This window comes from Pararge aegeria, chromosome 4 (assembly GCF_905163445.1).
Source record: "Pararge aegeria chromosome 4, ilParAegt1.1, whole genome shotgun sequence".
Classification (NCBI taxonomy): Eukaryota; Metazoa; Arthropoda; class Insecta; order Lepidoptera; family Nymphalidae; genus Pararge; species Pararge aegeria.
The window spans coordinates 13,813,999-13,841,968 of record NC_053183.1 but is presented as its reverse complement, the minus strand read 5'-3'; the positions used below and the strand labels follow the sequence as shown (position 1 = coordinate 13,841,968).

The following is a 27,970-nucleotide window of genomic DNA, read 5'->3' as shown; positions in this document are numbered from 1 at the left end:
CTGAGCGCGGACGATTCTTAGGTGAAATTATTGTTGCTACCTATATATATTTGTCTTCTTATCGTGAAAACACAGTAGGTAAGTTAAAGTTTTTTTTTGCTTTTTCCTTTTAAATTATCATTATCAACTCTTGAACGCCCAAAAGTGGAACTTCGCTTTTATATAAGTTAAGACTAAAAGGTGCTTTTATGCTCTCCTGAAGCAGTATTTATGGGTAAACCTGGCTTACTTATGCATACTTAGAAGAAAACTACTTTTTCAATATCTTATCTATAGGGCTAGATGGCGATGTGTGTATTGCTTTAGTTTTTTTTTTTAATTAAAAGTAAAAAAAAAGAGAACTATAGCATTTTTGTAATTTCAGTTTACCACCATGAAACCCCGCACGCCGATGATAGCGCTGTGCATCTGTGTGATAGCGGCAAGCGCGTACTCCGCAGCACTCCAAGCTCAGAAAGAACACATAATGATTGCGAGTGGTCGTCCGAGAGAACGCAGGGTTAGTTAAACTCTTTTTCTCGCTCGCTTTTTCTCAAACGTAATTGGAAATTTGAGCAGTATTCTGACAATCTTCTTCGAGATAAATCGAAATTACTGTACTGGCCAAATATATGTGAGCAGCGGCTGGAAAAAGTTGTATGAAAATTCATATCTGTTGTGGTTTAGCGGCCAAATAAATTGCAAAGTAAAATGGAAAGATATTTTATTCTGAATCATGGTAACCAAGGAGGTAACATGGTAAATAAGGTTATCATCGATTTTATTTGAATTTCGAACTGGCTTTAAAATAGAAATTTGTTTATTACAAAAAACACAAGTTGTTTATTAACTTAATATAAATGTGTTGCGAATCATCTTACCTATACAGACCACTCAAGTAAATAGACGATGTCTCACAAGTTCTTGTTTATTACTAAGTAATGTCTGCTCTTACAATGAGAAGGGGTTCTAAGTAAGGATATAATCGACTTGTTTGAAAAAACGTCATCTATTAATACCACCTATATTTTGACGTGACAACGTCTTATAATTCGATGGAGCCGGCAGCACGCACGAAAAAACATGACGTATGCGGCGTTACCTCGCTCTGAGGCGTTTCATTCAAGGCTTGAAGTGCAAGCGAGAGCGCGGACGAGAACGAAGAGGCACAGTCGGCCTCCGCGTTCCACATCTGTCTCTCTCCTACTTGAGTGAGCGATGCGTCCGCGTGTACAGCTTCTATACAATAATAATACATTTACATGTTTTCGGCAAGGATGAAGTGCAGTGAAAAGTGAATGTGGTGTCAATTGTTTATAGCAACAATAATATCTATCAAACAAATAAAATTAAAATTTTCTTTTGAAAAATGCAACCATTCCATTAATATTTTCTTACGACGTTGTCACGTTCAACTATCGTCAGTAAGCCGATTTTACAGACAACCAATTTTTTTTTTTTACATAAAATTACCTGGAGCAAAATCAAATTGTTCTCCATTAGAAACTTACATCTAATGCAATGCGCGTTTTTATAAATCTTAATACTTGGTGAAGTAAATTTTTTTTGAAAAATTGGATACTTATGAAATTTTCTTCTTGGGATTTTAAAATATGTTTTACATCTTTTTAAACCGCATAAATAATGACTTATCTTAAAACCCTGCTGTTATCTGCTAAGATAAAGTAAAAATTTAAAATAATATGGAGTTAAAATATTGGTGCGCTTTGAATGGGGTCGCCGTGATGTCCCAACTCCCATGTTAGAAAGCGCCTGTGGAGTAGTCAGCAGGGTGTGTTATAGGTGGTAAGAAGTTCACTGGGTCATCTTGTCTCATACATCAATAGTCTATAACAGTCCACTGCTGGACTAAAGGCCTCTCCTAACGGGAGGGTTTGCCTATAATAATCCACACGCCGCGCTGGGCGTACGCTGCTGACCATTCTCGATTATATTCCTTCAGTCGCGTACCCGTGTCGAGTACCCGTGGGAAGAGGAGGGTTCGTGACATCTGTATTCTGATCTGCCGTCACTGTATAAAACATAACTAAGGTAACTGTTTTAATTTACAGAAAGTCGGTTCTACACCTCGCCCGTTGGAGCCTATCGAACTAACGGAGATGCGCGTGCGCTCCGAAGTGGCGCTGCGCTACGCGCGCACATCTGTGATCACTCACGTGCACAACCCCGACACGCGGCCGCAGGAGGCCTCGTTCCACATGCTGCTGCCGGACACCGCCTTCATCAGTGGATTTACAATGTATGTTCTTATTTTTTATAACTACCATTCATCCTCAAGATTAATTCCAGCGCACTCACACTCTTCACTGGAAACCACGTATAAATAAAGCAATATGAAACACTCAATAATATTGGCACTCTTACCTTCATTGCATGGTTTGCTCAGCGGTATATTGTTTTTACTATTTATTGTAGAGAGAATAGTCGTTCACACCCTGTAGAAGTATAAGTTCTCTAACTATTACGGTTAATGACACACAGATCACTGATACACAGACGAACGGACAGCGAAGGTTTAAAAATAGGGTCCCTTTGGCATCGTATTTGTTCAAATGATTCATTAATTAATCATTGAGTACCTCATTTATTTAGTGTCTCATACATAAAGAACAATAATGAAAGAACAAAAAATAGTTACTATAGTCATCTGCTTGCACCGAATTGTGATGCGCCAGTATAACTTGCGGGTGTACGTGCCGTATCTTTGAAGTAGGCAACGCCTACATGTCGGTGGCTGCTTTCATAGCGCGCATATTATTTAAGCGAGAGCGAGTAGTAGTAAAGCTTTTTGTGACAGAGCTTGTCCGAAGAAGTACTACCACCGTTCGCGAATGAGCCGACTTAAATAAATATTCGTATGTTGTCGTATGTGTACTTACTACATACTTCCGTCGTTTGGCGTAACGTTTACCGTTCACGCATCGCTCGCATCAGAATCTCTCAAAAAGTATATTTTTTGTAGTTTTTTCCCGACATTCCAATATAAATGAATACTAGCTAGATTGATTTATCGCCCCCGAAACCCCCTGCATACTAAATTTCATGAAAATCATTGAAGCCGATTCCGAGATTCCCTTTATATAAATACAAGAATTGCTCGTGTAAAGATATAAGATAAAAAAAGCAAACAAACATATAGGTACTACTGGGTACTAGTTATTGAAATAATAACAGTTTTGTATCTTTTAAGGCTATTGGCTGGACAATCCTACAATGCGTATGTAAAAGAAAAAGAAGAAGCCAAATTACTATACACTCAGGCAGTATCCCAAGGCATTGGTGCAGCGCACGTTGCTACAAAGTAAGTAATATGTTTGAATAATCGAAATCCTTGCAGGTATTTTAATTTCGTCACATTCAAGTAACGATTTCAATCATTATAGAACGGATTATTTGCTACATAAAAAGTTTCTTATACCATGAAAAATGCTTGAAATACTTATACACGAAATTTGGCAGAATATTCGAAATTAAATGTTTAATTTTGGAAACCAAATCAAAGAAAAAGAAGAGAACGAAAGTTTTATTTTTTGTAATTTTTAAAATAAGCATCCAATTAGAAAAGTATCCACGGTTTCGAAATGCGACAAAAGTGATAATATCGCGAATCCGACATAGTTATTCCTACTCAGGAACCTTTAGTTGGATTCACGATTTTATCACGTTTAGCGCATTTCGCAAAGCAAAGTAAGTGACTGTTAATTTTAGTTGGATTCACGATTTTATCACGTTTAGCGCATATCGCAAAGCAAAGTCAGTGCATTGCACTCGGAAAAAGATTGTAAATGTACCGATAATATGCATCATAACTAGACCTTAGGTATAAACAGCCAGTATTGCTGAGGATGGCCTAAATATGTAAATGCATATAATATCTCTCAAGCTATATAAGTCTCCTTTATTCATCATCAGACCGTAGTCCACTACGCTGGCTAATTGCAGATTGGTAGACTTGACACGCTCTTGAGAATATTCTCAAGAGCGTGTCAAGTCTACCAATTCTAGGTCTAAAGGTCAAATTATTCTAAGTCTACAAATTGAAAACTTTCAGGCATGTCAATTTGCTCACCATCGTTTCCTTCGCCGTGAAAGCATGAGATATCTCATTGCCTTGCCTAGTTTTTAATTTAAAACGCACATAATACGTAACATTTATTTTTTATTTATTAATTTTATTATATACTTTGATCTTTTTGTGTACACTAGTTTATGTATTAGTATGTAGTTATTCGCATGTATGTATTTTAAAATTTGTACCACCAACATTCTGTTCTCCTCTTCTTTTTTTCCTAATTCAAAGGTTGCCTGGCAGAGATCGCTATTAAGCGATAAGGCCGCCTTTTGTATTTTACTTTCGATATGTTTCTGTTTTTATTATATTTTATATATGTTAATGTTGTGGTATACAAATAAAGAGTTTAATAAACATTATGGAAGCCTTAGGAAATGCGCATGGTTTCCGTTAAAGCGAGGATATTCAATTGCTTACACAAAAAAAATAAAAAAAAAGGTTTAATGGAATAAAAATCAAATAATTTATAAATGCCACAGAGCTCGTGACTCCAACCACTTCATAGTAACAGTCAACGTGGAGGGCAACACTACAGCTGTCTTTGAATTGCGATACGAAGACTTCCTAGTCAGCCGCAACGGGCTGTACAGTCATGTCATCAACCTGCACCCTGGCGCTCTTGTGCCAACAATGGAGGTTGTTGTGCACATCAAAGAATCACAAAAGATCACTAAACTGCGCGTTCCCGAAGTCAGGACTGGGAATGAAATGGATGCGACGCAAACTGATTCGCGTGAGTTAAAATCATACATTTTGATAATAGTGAGTGAGTGCCATTTATAAGATGTGCTACCTACGTTTACTTATTCGTCCGCGTAAACCATAAAAACGGTTTTAATGGTATCGATTCTCAGTATTACAACTAGATGGCGCTTTAAATTTCACGCAATCGAATATGTAAAGGTAGGTAGAAAATCTCCCACTTGGCATTCTGTATGCTGAATTCTTTTAAATAAAAAAACTTATCGATTATTATCTTAATGAGTTTTTTATTTGGCCACACAGAATTAAGAGCTGAGCTATTTCTACGCAATATTTGACTACTTTTTTCATCATCTCAAATTAACCTTGATTATGATATGTTTATTTCGTTTTTTAAATAAAATTAACAAATAAAATCAACAATCAAAATCATTTTTTTTAAATAAAATCAACAAATATTTCTTTTGGGTCACATTACTGCAATGACAAATGTAAAAACAGATAGTAAGTAAAACATTTATACAAAAAAAAAAGTAAACTATAGTGCCGCTCCTTTAAATCAGGGCTTATTTGGGCTTAGTTGAATAGAAAATAACAGTAAAATACCTTATGAAATTTGGGACCAAGCTTTTGATATTTCACTTATGCCTAAGTACAAGTTTTGCTCGCTCAAATCGAGGATGTCTCGAAAACGAATACTCGATTGCAAGCGAGTAAATCTTGTACTAGGGATACTAATCTACTTGCAACAAAAACAAGTTTTTGTGCTACCTCTATGAGCTGAGCTACTGGCAAATAAGTTTGAGACAAACCAGTACAAGTAGAGCTTTTTGTGACAGGTGTAATACCACATGAGTCTTAAAACCTACGCATTAGGTTGATAGACACAGGGCGGCACGTTGTATGCCCTGCGAAGTGTTGCTCTATTTTGTCCTGTCTGTTTGTGGTGCTAAATTTTGCTAAATAAAAATACCTTTTGGTAGTTCTATATGTTTTTTTTCACTTTCACAGAAAATTCGAAGGTAGTCATCCAGAACGGTAGCAACAAGCGAGAAGTGACCATCACTTTTACTCCTGATATGTCAGAACAGAGAAGACTTGCTCAAATATACATGGTATGAAATATTATTATAATTAATTTAGATAGAAGCAGGCGTTACTTTGCGGAAATCCATAATATATTATGAAAATTAAGCTTAATTTGCTATACTTCGCGAACAGCAGGAGAATCTGTATGGTGTAATTTATAATTACTTCAATCCGTATACCCCACACCACACAGATCCTCGGCAATGTACTCACGTACTCTACTCACGTTTCGCTCCGAATCCGGAGCATCCTCAGGAGATGTTGACTTTACAATGAATAATTGTTAGCATTTAACGATACGTGCGTAGAGGGTACATTGCCGCGGATCTGTGTGGTGTGGAGTATACGGATTGAAGAAATTATAAATTACACCATACAGATTCTCCTGCTGTTCGCGGAGTAAAGCAAATTAAGCTTAATTTTCATAATAAATAATTAATTTGTTGAATCTCCGCAAATGCCTGCCTCCGCAGGCATTTGCAGAATTCCATGATGTACAGTGAAAGTTGAGAAATTAACTGACATTCCAAAATGTACTATCGAAGCACTATTCGTTCTGACACCAGAACAACCTCAGGAGAGAACTATACAATTAAGAATTGCTAAAATTCGTATTATTTTGTATCTAGTTATTATTTGGTTCGATGGATATTTTATTTAAATAAAAAGTTTAGATGAAAACGTTTTAAGTTGCTGATCATCGGATGGTTAAGAAGTTGCTAGTCGACCGATAATTTACACATATCATATATTTATATTTATTTATTTTGATGATTATGAACAAATCCACCAAAAAATTAATTTGTACTTGTTTTCAAGCAAATATATCGATGACCTACACTATACACTATAGGTACACTGAATGATAAGATTATTCAATTTTTCAATTTGCAAACTAAGGTTTTTGTTAATTTATATAATTATCGCCTGTAGTGGATACGGCAGGAATGATGTTAATTTTAATTTCATACCATTATCTTTAGCCGATTTCTCTACTATTAACAAATTAGATGGTGAATGGGTAAGTAAAATGTAGAAATTAGTTTGGTTTTTTATACAAAGCGTGATATTTTAGTTTTTTTGAACAAGGTAATTTATTTATGATCACCAACAAGATCATAAAAAAACTTCAACCTAACTTAGCAGTAAGTGCGACCTTATCTGATAAAATAAAGTTAATCAGTCAAACGCATCCTATAATAGATCTACAAAAAATTATAAATAAAAGTTATATTTTTGTTGACCTCCATAGCGCAGTGGCAAGTGCTGTGCAAATCTTAAAACAAGAGTTTGAGATTGAAGGCAAGGCCTAACTTGTAGAGACATAAAAGAAAAAATAACATTTTTTTTAGGACAAGAGCAAAGATGCTTCAAGTTTAGCTCTTGGACAATTTGTGGTGGAGTATGACGTAGAGCGATCCAACAATGGTGAAATCTTGGTAAGTTCTATTTTCCTTTACGCTATTTCTGAACTATACTAGGCTTCCGAAGTGACCTACCCATAGTGCGGTATAACCTACCTTCTCTTTTTATCTCACAAAGTAGAACCAAAATTAAGTTAAGTGTATTGCCTGCTAATTATTTCTGTTTACCAGCGTGAAATGACCATATTCGATTCCAAAACGGAAAGGAGACCTGAAATATTTCCATTTCCTGTAATTGACCTTTTCCAATTTCCATTTTTATAACATTGCGAATAACGACAATGTTATTTTTTTGAAATACATACAGGGTACCATGCATCGAGCTGAAATGTGGCTGTCTGTTGAGTAACCCTTTGCGCAGAAGGGATTGAAAAAAAAAACAAAGAAGTTATTATGAAATTCAGTACAACATTTTAATCATCCGATTGGATGATATTATGGTTAAATGCAATATGTTCTATTGTTTTAAGAATCTTTATACTCAGAGGATTTAAAGCATGGGAGTAGATAATAGTGAAAATATCGCGAATCCGACTAAAGTCACAATTAGTACTCAATAGTCCTTATATTTTATTACTATTAAATTAATTGGTTTCTTACACAGTGAATAAAATATATACTATACTCGGCCATATTTCTGACTACACGGTCTTATCCGCTTTGCACGATTCAGTGAAAATTTATTTCCAGAAAAAAATTACAAAGCCACCCGTAACGAAATTTGAAGGAATAAGCCTTATTAGTTACATTATATTCGTATTTTTTATATTTACTAATTTATACTGATTTCACTTCTAAGTTTAGGTAATAGAAATTTATTAAAATGTTTCTACTGAATCTCTCCTAGATTTTATCATATAAAAAAATTTTTTTGGCCATGGCCAAAGGCCATGTTTTTTTTTTAAAAAGTAATTATTGACGGACCAAGCAAATGACCTACCTCGTGGGTAGTGGATATTCGTTGCCTACACCTATTTAAAAAACAGAACAATCCCAGGGTATGCCCTGGCATTACGCCGGAACATAGCAATGCTGGTTTGCGGCAGGAATAAGCAAGTATCGGCAGTAGCACTTCCCCGGACAGGCAAGAAAACTAAACCCGATAGGTATATCTATAGTTTCAGTAAAATATTTCAGGTAAACGATGGCTACTTTGTACACTTTTTGGCCCCGACGTCGCTGCCTCCACTGAGTAAGCACGTAGTGTTTGTGCTTGATACCTCAGGATCCATGTTGGGCCGCAAAATCGAGCAGTTGCGTAAAGCCATGGACACCATACTTTCGGACCTCAAGCCAACTGATTATTTCAACGTCGTTGAATTCAGCCATTTCGTTAAGGTAAACTTTTTTTTTTTTAATAGATATAATAGACGGACCTAGCAGATGGCTTTGGTAATGAAACCATCCAAAAGACCATAGAAAACCATCGCCTATATTAGACGGCCGACTGGTATAGTGGGCAGCGACCCTGCTTTCTGAGTCCAAGGTGTTCGATCCCCACAACTGAAAAATGATTCTGTGATGAACATCGATGTTTTCAGTGTCTGAGTGTTTATCTGTACATTATAAGTATTTATGTATATATCTTCTCAATATATAAAAGAAAGTTGTGTTAGTTACACCATTTATAACTCAAGAACAGCTGGACCAATTTTTATGATATTTGATTTTTTGGATTCCTCTTAGACGGGAATAGGATAATAAGTATTAAAATATAACATTAATAAAAAAAAAAACAATCCGCGGTACTAAGTTTGCCGGGACAGCTAGTTATTCATAAAGTTTCCATCAGATATCTTAGTTACCAGTTCCCATAACACAGGCTACGCTTACTTTGGGGCTAGATGTCGATGTGTGTATTGTCATAGTACCTATATTTATAAATAGAGCAACACAACACTTCGCCAGGGTATGCATGAACCCTATCCTACAAGTTGCCACCTTGTGTTCTAAAACCCGAGGTGTTGTATTTGCCGTTCGTTATGCCCTTTACACCAGCACCAGTGCTGCTTAGCGGCAGTTATAAGCATGGCGGTAGTACTTCTCCGGACGAGCTCTGAAAAGAAAGCTCTACAAATACTTTTCCCGTGTACGTGTAAGACTTTTATTGTAACTGTATTTGCTTTTTTTATTTCTTTTATTAGGACTACTAGCAGAATTATAGATAGATAGATAAGTGGTGATAGCCTTGTGGTTAGAGCTTCGGTCTCACTTTCGGGGTAAACGAGTTCGACCCTCGGCAAGCACCTCTAACCTATGAGTTATGTGCGTTATTAATTGAAGAAATTTAAAATATCACTTGCGTTAACGGTGATAGAAAACATCGTGAGGAAACTTGCATACGTGTGAGTTCTCCTTAACGTTCTCAAAGGTGTGTGAATTCTACAAATCTGCATTTTGCTACTGTACTGTTTGTGTGCTGTGAGAGGAGACCCGTACCCTGTAGAGGGCCTGCAAAGTTGTAGTAGGAATTACAAGGCTGAGAGCTCTGGTATTTTTTATTTAAACCTGTATATTTAACCTGTACCTAAATACGATTTTCTTTCCCTACTCGGTATCTATGAATGCCGAAAGTTGTGGCCATTGCTGATACTAATAGTTTTTAACAGGTTCACGAATTGAAGGAAGCTGATGAACCGGCACCAACTCACAGACCAGATTGGTACTACAATACCATAAGCACGGATAACTCCTATACTCTTGTGCGTCCAGCACTCGCATCGCCGGATAATATTGCTAAGGCGAAAATTATAGTGTCTAGGCTCGATTATACCGGAGGTAATTATCGTTTCAAAATTCAAAATGAATAATTCATTTATTTCAAGTAGGCCTTAATATAAGCACTTTTGAAACGTCAAGTCTGTCTGTTTGTAGTGACTCTACCACCGGTGCGGAAGGCAGATTCTACCGAGACGAAGCCGGCAAGAGACTCAGCAGTTGCTCTTTTCCAACATCAAAAATTAACATTTTACATTTTAACATTCATTTTTCTATCTTGTGAGAGATGAAAGCAGAGCAGTACGCTTTTATTAGTATTAGAGCTTTTTGTGACAGAGCTCGTCCAGGGAAGTACCAACAACACACAGTAAAACCGCCAAGCAGCGTTGTTGAAATGCTGTGATCCGGCGCTAAAAGTGTGTTTGCCGGTGTAATTGCGGGCACATAAGGCTTAATGCCTCAGGTTGATGGACACAGGGAGGTACGCTGCAGGAAGCATTCTTTGTATGCCCTGCAGATGATGCTCTGTTTATAGGCGATGGTTTTGTACTTACCATCTACTTGCTCCGTCAATTATTATTAACAAAAATAATTGGTAAAAAGTTTGGTACATTTTAAAAATAGTTTTAACAATAACAATGAATGATAAAAAAACTTGGGTGTAAATTATTGCTCTAACCAGGTTGCTCTTCTAATAATTTAAAATGACATTGTGAGATGGTGATAACAAAAAAAAAAAAAGCACCCTGCTAAGTTTGTTGTGGGCTTCTTCTTAGACCAGGACGCGTTTGGAACCCTCGTAGCTTTAGTTTTAAGTTTACGAATGTGGTTATCGCCATCATCTCACTACCGTGTAATTCTTATGTACGCATCAAAAGTGCCACCTATGGGCCTACTTGAATAAAGATATTTTTGACTTTGACTTTGACTTTAACAGCTAAAGAGAAACGGGATCCCGAAAAGTTAACGCTTCACGGAAGTGAAGTCTGTACGGTGACGTTTTGACGGTAGATACTAACTGAGAACATTAGATCTTTTTCGTATTTTTGGACATAGCAACTTAGTTATCTCATAATACACCTACAGCGACAACTAATTTAGTACCCTTATTTCATACGTTGTATATTTTTATTAAAGTGTATTTAATATATATTCATTTTAATTGTTTGTGTCGTATAGAAAATATGGCATGAGCAATTAAAATGAACTTCTTTTGAAATAATTATAATCAATAATAACCTATGCATTAAAATAAAATCTAAAACGTTTTCAAAACCTGACGCTGACAGCATTGCCAACAAATATTGCCTTTGAATAACCGTTCCCCGCGGCCCGAAAGCCTCTTATCCAATAGACACAAAAATGAAACTGCTCTTTTTAGTATGGTTTGTATGTTGCGGCATTAGGTATGTGGTCGATAATGTTTATTATTATTATTTCTACCAAAATAATTTGTTTCGAACCTGGAACGTGTGAAGGTGAAGATGCGGACCGCGTTTTCCTGCGTAAGCTCTCGCTGCGAAATGAGGGTTTACCTCTACACATAAATATGTAGGTATATTAAAACACTTTATTTTTTTTCGGAACAGGCAGGATTTGATTCTCGAGCCCTCCGGTAATTGCAGCCCGAGTGCTTTGCAACCAGGCCACGGTTATCATACAACCGATGTCAAATTATCGTATTTTTATCAGTTCTATAGTGACAATAGCTTTCTGAATTATTTATATATGAGTTATAAGATGGTAAATTTAGCACCATTATATTCTTATATCTTAGTTAGTTTATTTATATTTTGGCACAGGTACCAACATTTACAGTGCACTGGATGCAGCAATTGGAATTATCAAGAAGGGTGTTGATAAGGAGAATACCACTAATAGTAATGTTGCATTGAAAACTGAGAAAAAAAAGAAAGCAGAGTTGGAACCCATTATAATTTTTTTGACGGATGGCGTTCCCTTGGATGGTGAAACTAACACGGATCGGATAACCTCACTGATTACGGAAAAAAACGCTGGTGATATGAGGGCGGCTCTGTACACAATCGCTTTTGGTAATCGCTTCTGGTTATTCTGGAAACACAATCATAAAATAAGCACACAATGCATTTTGTATTCACGTTCATTTTAATTGTTTGTGTCGTATAGAAAATATGGCATGAGCAATTAAAATGAACTTCTTTTGAAATAATTATAATTAATAATAACCTATGCATTAAAATAAAATCTAAAACGTTTTCAAAACCTGAAGCTGGCAGCATGGCCAACAAATATTGCCTTTGAATAGCCGAACGAATTCTTTGCCTTTGGCTGCCACTTTAGTAAGTTAGTCTCTTAAACTCTTTTTGACAGTTATTTAAAAGGAACCCGAGCACCCGTTCCCCGCGGCCCGAAAGCCTCTTATCCAATAGACACAAAAATGAAACTGCTCTTTTTTTTACTGTTTGTATGTTGCGGCATTAGGTATGTGGTCGATAATGTTTATTATTATTATTTCTACCAAAATAATTTGTTTCGAACCTGGAACGTGTGAAGGTGAAGACGCGGACCGCGTTTTCCTGCGTAAGCTCTCGCTGCGAAATGAGGGTTTCATGCGTCATATCTACGAAGCAGCTGACGCATCCCTGCAACTACACGACTTCTACCTTCAGGTGGCGTCACCGCTTCTTTCTCACGTGCAGTTCTTATACCCTGCAAAACAGGTGAGAATAATATACAGTTGACCATATATCCATAGGCTTAGCCCAATATTTTCTTGTCGTCGAGGAGTCTTCGCATATCACTCGTTTTAGAGTCTCAAATATGCCTAAAATCAAGTTGATCGGTTGCTTAGTTGGAGCGTGGAGGAAGAACAAAAAAACAAACATACTTTACGCATTTATAATATTAGAATTAATATTAGACGACCTCCCTGGCGAAGTGGTGAGGTCTGTGGTCTTATAAGCGGAGGTCCTGGGAATTTATAATTTCTGAATTTTCTCTTGTCTGGCGGGGAGGTTCGAACGTGGCTAGTTACCTATCGACATAGAAGTGTCGCAAAGCGAGCGTTTCGGTACGATGTCACGTAGAAACCAATCAAGGGTATGGATTTAATATAACTGCCGTAACTCTGAACAGGCTAAACTGCACATCATCATTTACCACCAGGTGAGATTTCAGCCAAGGGCTATACTTAACTTTAAGGCACCGGGCACGTCGATTTTAGTGTAAACGTGTGAACGTGTGTGCGTGTAAATAAAATCACCTAAAATCAATAATACTGAACCATAAAGTGTCATCATTATCATCACCCCTTCAACTGATAGACGTCCACTGCTGGGCATAGGTCTTTTGTAGGGAGTTCCAAAATCCACGTTCGCGGTCCGCTTGTTTCCAGCGGCTCCCAGTGACTCGCTTGATGTCGTCAGTCCACCTTGTTGGGGGCTGCACAACGCTGCGTTTACTGAAGTAAGCTGGGTCGCCACTCCAGCACCTTGGGACCCCAACGGTTCTCAGAGTTATGTGCCCTGACCATTGCTACTTCAGCCTCGCAACTCGCTGAGCTATGTCAGTTACTCTAGTTCTTCTACGGATTACTACTTATTTGATCACGTAGAGATACACTTAGCATAGCTCTCCTCATCGCCCGCAGATTCTCAGCCTTCTTATGAGGCCCATAGTAAGCGACTACGGTTCAGATCCGATCACTGGCAACACGCACTGTTCGAAATATAGTGTAGTATAGTTCAAATAAATAAATCATCATATTGTTTACAGATAAAAGAAGGATCGGTGAGCCGTAATAAGTTCCGCAGTGTTAACTCGGGTTCAGAGGTTGCAGTCGTAGGTCAGATCGCGGAAGATGCCATTGAGATTACGCCACAGATATTCGGTTTCTATGGAAGTGAAGATGGTCTGAGCTTGGTATGTCAAGAATGTTGAATGTTTAATGCTTTATTAGCAAAAGCATATAACGGAAGGATTGGACCATAATCATCACGCTGGGCAGATAAGTTGGTGAACGCAGTAGATGGTTGCAGTAACACACAGGGCGCTGCTATCCGTTTTTAGATGTTTTAATCCAGGGCTCGGAAACCGGAAAATTTATCAAACCGGTTTCGGTCACTAACCTGGATATTGGAGTCATTTCGTTTAAAGTTTCGGTTTCTTTTTGTTAATCGGCTAAAGAAAGAAGTCGGTTCGAATTTAATTTAATTCAATCTTTTGAAATTAACCGGTTTTACAAACTTTAATATCAGTCCATTTTGTTATTTGCTGTTTGCGCTGTACTCATAAGTACGAGTAATCTCAAGCGACTCAGGACGTTTAGACGATTATTAGTTATTCTTTGCACAACATTTTTCTTAAATGGCTTGCCTTTTCTTTGAAATTAGCCTAAGGTGTTTTCATATTATACCTATGTAATCTTTATTCCTAAAATTAAGATTTTTCTATTTAAACATCTTGATTTATACGAAACGACACAGGTCTATTTAAAAAGTGTATAATTTATACCATTTTTGGTGTTTGCACCGAAGTAGTAAGTATTGGTCAAAATGGCTAGCGCGTCTTGAGTTCTGACTGAGCGAACGATTTCAAAAAGTTTAATAATACTGAATGAACCGGTGTTCAATTAGAACGGTAACCTGGGGCATTTCGGTTCATTCAATCATTTAACCGGTAAAACGCAGAACATTAAAATAAATCGGTTATGAAACAAATTTTTCCGGTAAATTGAAACCTTATCCGAGCTCTGGTTAAATCAAATCTTAAAAGTCGCCGCCACAAAATGGCGGATAACATATTTTATCACAGCTCCCTCGATATGTGTATCGAATGAAAGGGCTTAACTAGTGGAATGCTATGCACTTTAACAAATTTCAAATCCAAGATGGCCACCATAAAATGGTTTTTTTTTCTCACAACTCCCTCATTACAGAAACGATATGAAGTAACTTCCAAAGTGACTTTCACTCATACCAAGGACGAGCACTTGCCACTTGAGCGGCTGTGGGCGTACATAACCATCAAGCAGATGTTAGACCAGCGCGACGCTGCTGACGACAGATCTGAGAAACAGAACAGTCCTGAGAAAAAGGCTCTTGCTATAGCACTCAAGGTAAATTCATCAAGAGCCTTACAGTCCACTACCGGACCAAAGGCCTCTCCCAGCGGGAGGGTATACCCTTAATCACCGCGCTGGGCAGACGGGTTGGTGAGTAGATGGCAGTAGTAGACCAAAGCGGAGAAGGAAGGGAAACCAGGATCTGCAGACCTATATATATCTATGATCCCTTGAATTATGATCGAATTTTGTTTATTTGCAATGTTATCAATATTTTGAGCTCACTGTCTGTTTTCTAGTACGCATTTGTAACACCCCTGACTTCACTCGTGGTAGTGAAGCCGAATGAAACCAACGCTGTTGATGTCGATTCTACTGACGCTATGTCAAGTAAGTGTATACAGTGATTTTTTGTAAAAGTTAGAATAATGCAGATGTGGCCCTTCATGGCTTGACAATGATAAATGATAATGACTATATAATCTTTTCTATGTAGATCTTAAAGATCAATGTAACGATATTATGATAGGATTTGTTATGTTGAATTGCTTTGTTTATTATTTAGTTATTACCACGACCCCGGAGCCTACCAGCAATGCTGCTCAGCCAAGTTATGACTGGGAAGAAACCGACCTTGAAGAATCAGAGAATCATAGCGGGTTAACTAGGACCATCGGTGGTTTCGGGGGACAAGCAAATTTGATGTATAACATGGAAACCAGAAGTAAGTTTTAGATTCCATAACTCGGTTGACTGGTTACCACCTATAGAATGCCACCTTTTGACATAACTCCAAAAGGTTGTAGCGCAATGTGACCAATAATATAACCTTCCTCGAGAATTGGCCTAGGAGGAGCGAAGTAGATTACTTATGAGGAGCTGATGAGGATCTTCGAAGATTGAGGATGGCACTCATCTCTACGGATAGCAACAAACTGTATTGAAGTAGCCGTTGTCAGAAACTTCGTCCGCGTTTAAAACTCCAATGTATAGCAGATTACTAAGGCAACATAAGAAGAAAGAGAACCCAACAAGAACCCATAAATCTGATCATAACAATATCGCTTGCTTAAACGGTGAAGAAAAACATCCTAAGGAAACCTGCATACCTGAGAGTTCTCCATAATGTTTTCAAAGGTGTGCGGTATCCACCATACGGCACTGTGCCAGCGTAACGGCCTTAACCCCATCTCATCGTGGGAGGAGAACCGATCCCTGTAGTGAGCCGGTAATGGGTTGATATGATAAAGATGATGATACTTTGTGTAGAAAAAAAAAATTGTGTGCAGCTAATAAATTCAGAACAACTATTTTGACTAAAAATTTTGAGTGAATTTTTGGTAGATAATAAAATCTTTTAATGCATTTTGATAAATGTTTTAATATTTATTTCTACTGTAGGTAGTGGATTGCAAGACGCAAGATTGATAGTTAACATGGGTAAGTTATGAAAAATGTTTATACGGCATTATGTATTTTTTTAAAACAACAATGTCCTTATAACGATAATATCATCCAAACGGATGATATGATGCTATGCTGAGTTTCATTAGGGTGGAGGATTTACTCTACAGATAGCCACATTACTACTGGTCGACGTATGAATTTAAAAAAAGAACATCGTCATTTACGCGCGTTTTATTACAAGAACGCGCGCCGCGCACCGTAAACAAATGTTTGTAATAAAATGAGCGATCCAAGTTTTGACTGAATACCGCAATATATTAGATCCGTACATATGAAATTGGCGTTTTGTAAGGGAAAACAAAAAGTAGATTTTTCAAAATTTAATATTAGAGGGTGAAGAACATAAAATCGATTTTTTTAAGTATAATATATTTATTTAATTACAGTAAGTACCATTGCTATCCATGCACCTTTGCCATCTCGTAGGCAACAGCAATGCTCAATGGGAACTATTGCATGACGGGTGGATAGCATTAGCAGAATATTGAATGACCTTTCTTCGACATTAAAATATTAATATCATGCCTTTTATAATTTTTAATGTCATCTTTCATTCATTTGACATATGGTTTATCCAAACATTTATATTATTATACATTAACATATAGTCAACATTTATATATTAACAGTTCCATCTAGTTAGTGTAAGTGGCCGTGCCGTACTAACAAGATGTAAAATAAATAAATAGGTAGTTGAACAATCTTTGAAGGCGCTTCGGACTGCCCCATCGGAGCGGATTTTTTTCCCTTGCAGGAAGTTTCATTTGACTTATAGTTTATCCAAACATTTATATGGTTACATCCATGAATTATGTAGACTGCCTTTTTGGACTTTGGACTGCCCCATCGGAGTGGATTTTTTTCCCTTGCATGAAGTTATCGAAATTTGGAAAAAAATGGTAATCTGTTTTAGCAAGGTCCGGGGAGTACGATGGATGTCTCAGACTTTTCAATTGAAGCTCCTCTTATTTGACAGCCTTCTATGTGTGGTCTAGCGTCGTACTGAAGCAGCAGTGGCCTAAAGCGGGCCAGCTTCGGTTGCCTAGCAGCCATCTTTTCCATCATGGTTTCATCATGATCAGACATCCACCGTAATCGTCTGGCTTCATTGAAGAAAGCTGTATTGAATGAAACCGGCATTACTCCACCAAAAGCTTAGAAGTATTTTTTTGAGTCAATTTTCGCTTGGGGCTGGATTTGGATGTTTCCCAGAGTTCAGCCATTGCGACGAGCATTTCCGATTATCGTACATGATCCACTTGTCATTCCAATCGGACATTTAATTTAGAAGAAACGCGATTTTAGAAATAATTAGGACCTCACGTAAACAAAACGGTTTTTGAAGTATGTACAATTAATTGGAAAAGTTATTTTTATTAAATACACCAGATTTTTTTAGAATAATATTCAAATTTAAAAATATCTGACAAGTCAAAAGTCCTAGGGGCTGGGTCCTTTGTACCTACTTAGTTTTCCTGCCAGATAAATTTATTCTCAGTACCAGTCTGGAGTGAGAAAATCTGTTTCACTCCTCGGAAACTACACTACTATATGCAAGGCGTGTTTTATTTATTAACTTTCTCTTCGATTCAATTTCATTCCAAATATAATAATGTATTTATGGACTTTCAACCTACAAATAATTATATTTTTCTTTCTCTCCCTTTAAGATTCTACCGAATATGATTTTTTTACACTTCCTACCTCTATTTTTTTTTCCGCCATTAGTAGTTTTTTTTTTACTAAATTTTAGCCGTTTGTATGCAAACATTGATTGACGGCCGATTGGCGCAGTGGGCAGCGACCCTGCTTTCTAAGTCCAAGGCCGTGGGTTCGATTCCCATGACTGGAAAATGTTTGTGTGATGAACATGAATGTTTTTCAGTGTCTGGGTGTTTATATATACGAGTATGTTATGAGTTTTTTCGTAGGTATATTATTTATAAAAATATTCATCAGTCATCTTAGTACTCATAACACAAGCTACGCTTACTTTGGGGCTAGATGGCGATGTATGTATTGTCGTATTATTTCTCTCCGGTTTCATTCTCTTCTATTCTCTTCTCGAGCGGGTGACGATTATTATCTACACCCATGTACACCCAATAATAGAATATCATCATTGTAAATAAAAGCTGTATTTGACAGTTTGACAGTTCAAAATAGGAGTGCTCCGATCGTCACCAAACTTTACAGGATTACTCGCCAGGTCAATCCGGAGATTCCCTTAATGTTTCATTGAAATCGGTTCAGCCGTTTCGGAGCCTATACGGAACATACCCACACACTTTCTCTTTTATATATATAGATACCTAAAGGTCAATGTACATTTTAATGTTGACCAATTTTAGAAAAGGTTTCAGGATCACTCCTGAACAGATATGTTATTTTGTGTAGGTAGATATTACTAGGTATGCTACGAGTATCACTGAAGATACCGCCTCTAAATCATCTGTTATTTTAGTATCAAAGTTTTTATTTTAGATAGCGGTCGCAGCTCCCATCACAATATGTATACACGTAAGTAAAATCTTTCTTACCCTAAACGCGCCATCCATCAACTTCCAAACTACGCTTTGTACACGATCGATCGCAATTTATGCAATGGGACGTGTTATCACAAAAAAAAGGTGCTAGTAGAAATCTCGTCTGCACTAAATGTGTAGTTTAAGTTACAAAGTATAGCAGGTACGAAAATAGTCCATTAGATTACATAATGATAGTTACAGGTCATCAGGTAATTTTATATTTCCACCTCTTTATCATCGTCATCATCATATTCGACTCGTTGCCGGCCCACTACAGAGCACGGGACTAAGAATAACAACGTCCTAGGGGCTGGGTCTTATGTACCTACTTAGTTTTCCTGTCAGATAAATTTATTTTAGTACCAGTCCGGAGTGACAAAATCTGTTTCACTCCTCGGAAACTACACTACTATATGCACGGCGCGTTTTATTTATTAACTTTATCTTCGATTCAGTTTCATTCCAAATATTTTTATGTATTTATGGACTTTCAACCTACCTACAACTTATGCTATCTTTCTTCCCTTTAAGATTCTACCGAATATGATTATGGTAAGATTACAATTCCAACCTCTATTTTTTTTCAGCCATTAGTATTTTTTTTTTAACTTAAATTTTGCCGTTTGGATGCAAACATTGATTGACGGCCGATTGGCGTAGTGGGCAGCGACCCTGTTTTCTGATTCCTAGGCCGTGGGTTCGATTCCCACGACTGGAAAATGTTTATGTGATGAACATGAATTTTTTTCAGTTGTGTCCGTGTTTATATGTATGTTATGAGTATTTTCGTAGGTATATTATTTATAAAAATATTCATCAGTCATCTTAGTACTCATAACACAAGCTACGCTTACTTTGGGGCTAGATGGCGATGTGTGTATTGTCGTAGTATATTTATTATTATTGATACGTATAGGCCAATGTACATTTTAATTTTGACGAATTTTAGAAAAGGTTTCAGGATCACTCCTGAACAGATATGTTATTTTGTGTAGGTAGATATTACTAGGTATGCTACGAGTATCACTGAAGATACCGCCTCTAAATCATCTGTTATTTTAGTATCAAAGTTTTTATTTTAGATAGCGGTCGCAGCTCCCATCACAATATGTATACACGTAAGTAAAATCTTTCTTACCCTAAACGCGCCATCCATCAACTTCCAAACTACGCTTTGTACACGATCGATCGCAATTTATGCAATGGGACGTGGTATCACAAAAAATACGTGCAAGTAGAAATCTCGTCTACACTAAATGTGTAGTTTAAGTTACTAAGTATAGCAGGTACGAAAATAGTCTATTAGATTACATAATGATAGTTACAGGTCATCAGGTAATTTAATATTTCCACTTCTTTATCATCGTCATCATCATATTCGACTCGTTGCCGGCCCATTACAGTACAGAGCACGGGTCTCTTCTCAGAATTCACATTTATGAAATTTTTTAAATTTTCAGTTTCGCAGTTGTACAACCGGCATTCCGTATCTCATGGCATCTATTACAGTAAGCTTTTGATAATCTTTGATAGTATTCGTAAAATAAGAAAAAAAAATTACTTAATTCTACACTAAGAAGAGCTATGGACTGCGCTCCCAATCGACATAAGGCAGTCTAAATCACTTGATATATTAAAGAAAGCTGTCAAGAATTCCTATAGTTTACACTAAAGACGACTTGTAATAGTATTTACTGTTATAAATGTATTTATAACATGTCGAAGTATATTACTTTATTATTATTTTATTTTTAATATTGATTATATTATTATTTTATTTGTGTATACAAGTATTAGTATGAATTTTTTTTAATATGCACAACCTGCAGTCTGTTATACTTTTGTTTTCCTTATCCTAAGGTTGCCTGATCGCTACTAAGTTTTGCCAACATTGTAACTTTCACAATTGATTTTTCTGTTCTTTCTCCTGACTTTCATGGGTCAAGCTTCAGCATTTGGTGATTTATGTATGGCTCAATGGCAAGTGGAAAATGGGATGAAAATTTTGATCGTTGCACTAGTTGGACGATATTATTAATATTCTTCACCATTCATTGTAGTCATACACAACTAGAGGTGCCTCTCTACTCGGTAACAATAATGATAAAACACCGATGATTTTAAGTGCAGACAATTGATGGAGTTTTTACTCGGTTACTAAATTTTGTGGAATGTAAGCAATATATTACATACTAGCTGTTGCCCGCGACTTCGTCTGCGTTTGATTTTGTTTTTTGATGAGGCATTCAATTAAGTTTTAGTTCTAAAAAAAATTAAAGTATCGCTAAGCCTTAAATGAGGGGTTTGCTTCTGTCCGCTCAGGAGTTCTGTCCTCTATCTCCAACCACATTCATCAGATCTACACAAAGTTTGGGCAAAATTAAATACATATTATAACCTCAATAGAACAAAAGTAATTATTTAAATCGGTTATAATTTGTCGGAGTTATGGTGTAAAATAGTCAAAGACTTTCATCCCCTCTCCCAAAGGAACCGAGCTTAATGTCGTGATAAAAATTATCCTATATTACTTCTTACAATTTCAAGAATATGTGTACAAAGTTTTATGAGGATCAGTTACGTAGTTTTTGCGTGAAAGCGTAACAAACAAACTTATATTGACATTTATAATATTAGTAGGGCAGTAGGGATAGTAGGGATAGGGACAGTGGCGTACACTTCATGCAAGCACAAAAGCTCTGCATACCCTAAATTTTTTGTATAACTCTTTAATGCGAAGGATTGTTCCATTTTATGGCATCTGCCTTCTTTATGCATACCCTGGTCAAAAACCCTGTGCACGCCACTGGATAGGGATAGGGATAGGGATTTCAGTTACCATAAGCCATTATTAACAAAAATATATAGTAACGATAACAATGATAGTAATAATCAATGAAATGATGTAATAATTTTCGTAGTAATAAGGTAAAATGAAATAATTGTATTATTTGTATTCATGTCTATGAAAATAAAAGCCTTTTGCTAAATTTAATTTTAAATTTTAACGTTATTTAACAAATTTCTCTAAAGTTGCATATAGAAGATCATTTTTCGAAAAATAAGGTCATAAAGAAGTTACACTTCTTACGAGTGTGCGCTAGTACACGCACACATTTTTTTTTGTGTGCCATAAAAAAGAGTGTAGTAATAAACGACTAAGACACCGCAAGGTATCTTTGCATCGTTCGAGTCCATGTAAGACTAAGGTGCATCGAAAATGCAGTCGTATTTATATCAAAATACCCACCAACTCAATGTCATGAACATTGGTTGTTAATCAAATATAATTTTGATTGTTTCTTGAAAACTATTTATTAACTATTTAATAAAATATCGTGCAAATATGAATTTATAGTTATCAAATGTTTAATGACGGCCAACTGGCGCAGTGGGCCCGACCCTGCTTTCTGAGTCCAAGGCCGTGGGTTCGATTCCCACAACTGGAAAATGTTTGTGTGATGAACATGAATGTTTTTCAGTGTCTGTTTATCTGTTTATTATAAGTATTATTGTATATTCATATTATTCAATTATTTACCCACTTTATAAATTTACTGTAACAATAAATAAATAAATAAGAAACGACACCAATTATGGCACAATTGGCGGCCTTATAGCTTGAAGGGCTAACTGGTAGTGGAATAAAAAAAAAGAAAAGTTTTTCGTCATGCCCTCCACTACTGAAGGTCACACCTTAATAGTCCAACTTATGTGGAGCATGACCACATCACCCCTTCGAACGTCACGACAGGTATTATTGGACTTGTATGAAAATGTTGGTGCCACCTCCCATGTTCACCTCACGGTTATATGTACCGAAACTATACATCATCATCATAATATCAACCCATTACCGGTCCTTTACAGGGCACGGCTCTCGTTTAGCAATGAAGAGGGTTTGGGCCGTACACTGCCCACTGCACTTCATACGCCATTGAGAATATTATAGAGAGTTCTTAGGCAAGCAGGTTTCCTCACGATGTATTCATTTATCGCTGAAGACAGTGATATATAATTGTTTAAAACGCACATAACATTAAACGGCCCCCAAAAGTGAAGCCGAAATCCTTACCACTAGGCTATCGCCGCTGAGGCGTCGGTTACTATGAAAAAAGCGTTTTTTATTTTAGGACCAAAGCTCTTCGTGCCCGCTTCTATTACCACCACAAAGGCTCCAACAACAGCCTCAAATGTAAACTACCACTTAGAAGCCTTTAAATGGACATCTTCGATATTCAACAGCAGCACTGGCGCACTTACAGTCCTCGTGGAAAATGGCACGCCAGTCATCCTTCAGTTGACGACCGATGTTGACGTGAGTAGGAATAGTGTTATTTAGACTAATATAAATAATGACGTCATAAGAAATATTACGTCAGTTAATATAAATAAAGGAAAGATTAAGTTTTGATTTTTGTATGTAATGGAAACTCAAAAACTTTTTAAACGATTTTATAAGATTTTATTCTAATACGTGTTCAGCCGTATCAGCATATGATATTTTTATTAACATCTAATTCCTTTCAGTTAATGAACCAATTGATATAAAGTAAACATCAAAATATCTCCAAATTTAACATTTTCCATATTAATTAGTGGTGTATAATTATAATAAAATTTAAGTATTTTATTTTAACAGCTACCGAAAGCGTATGGTGGAGATGGAGAGTGCTCGAACAGCACGTCTACGTTCGCAGTGGGGGCGAATGAGAACGCAAGCAATGTCTGCGTGTACCTCACGCGGTGCTACGCCGCCCGGAGTATCACTGCTGATGACTATAAGAAGAGCTACTGCATTGTCAACAACAGGTAATAACAAAGTGGATGGTGGAGAGGGAGAGTGCTCGAACAGCACGCTTACGTTCGCAGTGGGGGTGAATGAGAACGCGGGCAATGTCTTCGTGTACCTCACGCGGTGCTACGCCGTCCGGAGTATCACTGCTGATGACTATAAGAAGAGCTACTGCATTGTCAACAACAGGTAATAACAAGGTGGATGGTGGAGAGGGAGAGTTCTCGAACAGCACGCTTACGTTCGCAGTGGGGGTGAATGAGAACGCGGGCAATGTCTTCGTGTACCTCACGCGGTGCTACGCCGTCCGGAGTATCACTGCTGATGACTATAAGAAGAGCTACTGCATTGTCAACAAGAGGTAATAATAAAGTGGATGGTGGAGAGGGAGAGTGCTCGAACAGCACGCTTACGTTCGCAGTGGGGGTGAATGAGAACGCGGGCAATGTCTTCGTGTACCTCACGCGGTGCTACGCCGTCCGGAGTATCACTGCTGATGACTATAAGAAGAGCTACTGCATTGTCAACAACAGGTAATAACAAAGTAGATGGTGGAGAGGGAGAGTGCTCGAACAGCACGCTTACGTTCGCAGTGGGGGTGAATGAGAACGCGGGCAATGTCTTCGTGTACCTCACGCGGTGCTACGCCGTCCGGAGTATCACTGCTGATGACTATAAGAAGAGCTACTGCATTGTCAACAACAGGTAATAATAAAGTGGATGGTGGAGAGGGAGAGTGCTCGAACAGCACGCTTACGTTCGCAGTGGGGGTGAATGAGAACGCGGGCAATGTCTTCGTGTACCTCACGCGGTGCTACGCCGTCCGGAGTATCACTGCTGATGACTATAAGAAGAGCTACTGCATTGTCAACAACAGGTAATAATAAAGTGGATGGTGGAGAGGGAGAGTGCTCGAACAGCACGCTTACGTTCGCAGTGGGGGTGAATGAGAACGCGGGCAATGTCCGGAGCATCACTGCTGTTGTCTAAAAGAAACGGCATAAAGCTACGGCAAAGTCAATAATAGATTATGTGAAGTTGGTATTTTACCATTCCTGAGGAAGAGCCGAAGGTTTCGGTACATATTCGTAGTGAAATTTTATTTTAAGTTCATATAATAATATAACTAATTATGATTTTTTTGCTTCAGGTATGCTGGTGTATGCTGCCCAAGAAACGAAGTTGACAAAAGCTCTGTTTAACTTTAATAACTATTTTTACTTACTATTATTTGTTTTTATAAGTAATAATTACTTACTAATAAATAACAGAATTTTAAATAAAAAAGTATAAAATAAATATTTTTTTTATTTCACCTATAAAGAAAAAGAAGAAGCAAGAAAATATTACTCAAAGGGATGAGTGGTGGTAGCGTTACTATAGGCAGACTGACTTGACTTTTCTAAAGTGCTCATAAACTAGGCCTACTTAAAATTAATGGCTTTTGAGGAAAAACAGAACTAAATTGACTTGGTTTTTCAATTATAAATACTAAATCTATATATGACTAAATAGTTGTTCGGATATTAATGAAATTTGGCGAGGAGATAGATTTTATCACTTGAAAGATGAAAGAATTTAATTTTTTTTTTTGTTATTATGTCTACCAACCGGAAATTTTGAAAATAGATTTCTTTTAAAGCACTAACATCGGTTCAGAAAATATTTTGTCCAAATCAACCCTTAACTTAACGGTACTACATATAAAGTGTTGCCACATTTATGAGAACTTTACCGCCAGAACTAAATAAAAATGTTAGCAATTTTCTAGCTTTACCTTCAGCATGCAAATGAACTGCAAAAGTGCGATTTCGATTCTTCATTTAACGATTTATTCTTTGTTAGTGATAAGATATGAGATCTGATCGATCGATCGATCTTATAAAGCTTCAAAGACCGTTCAATATTTAAAAAGCTGTTATGCTATGTGCATAAAGATTTTCAACCTGTTACCACATGATATACAGATTTTACCTCTGAGAAGATTCAAACCAGTTTTGAAGATAATGGCTCTTACAAAATTCATTTTATTCAGAATTTTTAGTGCACAAAAATATTTGACTAGATGTATAAGCCTACTGACTAGATGTAATTACCTTTACTGACATTATACTTAATGTTATGCTTTTAATATAATGCTTTTTAATTTACCTCAATATTTGAACGTCGCGCGTCGCGTCTATGTGAACGACAAAATACGCGTGAAACACAAAATGATAACATCTATATATAAGTGTTTAGTAACTGCCATATTTTTTCCAATTTGATGTCACCAAATTATTTATCAAACTTCCAAAGCCAGGCATTTACTGACTTAGGTCAACGTTGAATATCCACCGCTGTCGACTAACGTGTGGTGCTGCTATTAAGCTACACATTATTTAAAGTCATTTTTCAAAAGGAATCAAATTAGCAAAACTTTGCAGGGCATGCAAGGAACACGACATACAAAATGCCGCCCTGTTTCCATCAATCTTATTCGTAGGTGTTAAGCCACGCGCCAAGAGAATCGTCATTTTATCGTTTTTAAGCAAAATAATATTTTTTCCTTATAGCCTTTTATTATCTTTAGAGCTTTAGATTTAAGGCTATCTCTTAATAACAAGAGATATATGAAGATGAAAGGTCATATAAATTATTATCAGCAAACAACTGGATTTCGTTTCTGTATTATTTCCAAACATCGATAAAGAAATACATTTAAAGATAGGAATAACCGTAACTACATATTAATAGTAAATTAAGGTGGCTGATCAATATTTTTATGAATGATAAACATAAATAATTATAATATACTTATAATCACCCATACACTGAAAAACATTCATGCTCATCACACAAACATTTTCCAGTTGTGGGAATCGAATCCACGGCCTTGGACTCGGAAAGCACGGTCGCTGCCCATTGCGCCAATCAGCCGTCTGCGTCTGTAAATATAAAGCAAGTAATTTTAAATCAGGTAATTCTAAATCAAAATGGGTATTATTAAGACACCAGTTCTTGCCCCGATCTCATTCGCTTGGAAATTTTGATGAGTTTGCCTTAGTTATCCTGAGCCCTGGATTAAGCCTATGCAAAAAAAACATGTCATTACCTGATAAAAAAATGACATAACAGTTTCGCGGGAATTGTTCAATTTATCGCGATAAAAGAAGCCTATGAGCTATTCCAGAATACCATCTATCTCTGTCCCAAATTTCATACAGATCAGTTCTGCTGTTCTCTCGTGTTGGCGTGAATAAATAACGAACATTATATAAATCAAACATTTTATATGTTACAAATTACCCGCGGCTTCGCTCGCATGGTAATTAGAGACACTTTGCCAGGAGAAACAAGACACCGACCATGAACAGTGCACTATATAGTCGTTGTTGATGTTGGAAAAGAGCAACTACTGAGTTTCTGGCCGGCTCTTCTCGGTAGAATCTGCTCTCCGAACCGGTGGTATAGTCACTACAAACATACATACTTGACGTTTCAAAAGTGCTTATAAAGTAGGCCTACTTGAAATAAATGAATTTGAATTTGAATTTGAGTTGCACTAAACAATGTTCTGTGAACAAGGCATTCTAAGGCATGTGAATTTGGAGCATAAGTCACGCAAACATGCCCTGTGTAACTGAAGGAGGTGAATGAAGTTTGAATGAGGTTTTTTAGTGTAAAAATAGGAACATCCCTGTTAATCAGCGTATGCAAATTTAATTTAAGCAATTAAATATTATCGGCTATGTAACATCACGCTACTAATCAACCATATGGGGTGGCGCGGTGGGTCGGGTATATTATGTAGAATAGCGGCAGAAAGATTCTATGGGAAACTTATCAGAGATTGTACGCGGAGTAGCAAGAAACGGCTTGTACTTACTCGTATCATAAAACTGTATCTGAATTCATTTCTTATGTTTCAAAAATTCTAATTGGGGCTTTAAATTATGAACCTGAAACTGTTTTTCTTTATGTCTGTACGTGCAATATGTTTTATTTACGTCCGTGGATGACAGATCTTCACAGCGTGAGTTTGGGTTTTGGTTCTCTTATCTTATTGATGGGAATTCCGTTCTTTATATATATATATAGATATCCGATATAGGGGAGACCGGAGACATTTGCGCCACATATGGCGTGGCT

At 36.9% G+C, this 27,970-nt stretch overlaps 1 protein-coding gene across 3 annotated transcripts; it reads left to right on the top strand.

Moving 5' to 3' along the window:
* LOC120637819 (inter-alpha-trypsin inhibitor heavy chain H4-like) lies at positions 1 to 23,922 on the top strand. Of its 3 annotated transcripts, XR_005659458.1 has the most exons (18): positions 1 to 78; positions 365 to 499; positions 2,052 to 2,239; positions 3,191 to 3,301; positions 4,552 to 4,805; positions 5,786 to 5,889; positions 7,216 to 7,302; positions 8,425 to 8,625; positions 9,897 to 10,065; positions 11,808 to 12,059; positions 12,541 to 12,707; positions 13,762 to 13,908; positions 14,924 to 15,103; positions 15,349 to 15,439; positions 15,615 to 15,773; positions 19,001 to 19,036; positions 20,127 to 20,552; positions 23,178 to 23,301. XR_005659458.1 is itself a non-coding variant. In XM_039909844.1 (17 exons), exons 2-17 carry the CDS (start codon positions 374 to 376, stop codon positions 23,858 to 23,860), a joined length of 2,595 nt encoding a protein of 864 aa, XP_039765778.1. In that variant the 5' UTR covers positions 1 to 78; positions 365 to 373; the 3' UTR covers positions 23,861 to 23,922. The 3 variants fall into 3 exon arrangements, 2 of the variants coding, with proteins under 2 accessions (XP_039765778.1, XP_039765779.1); XM_039909844.1 differs by lacking the exons at positions 19,001 to 19,036; positions 20,127 to 20,552 and adding an exon at positions 23,687 to 23,922 and having other exon boundaries at positions 23,178 to 23,362; XM_039909845.1 differs by lacking the exons at positions 20,127 to 20,552; positions 23,178 to 23,301 and having other exon boundaries at positions 19,001 to 19,276.
* The last annotated feature ends 4,048 nt before the right edge of the window (positions 23,923 to 27,970 follow it).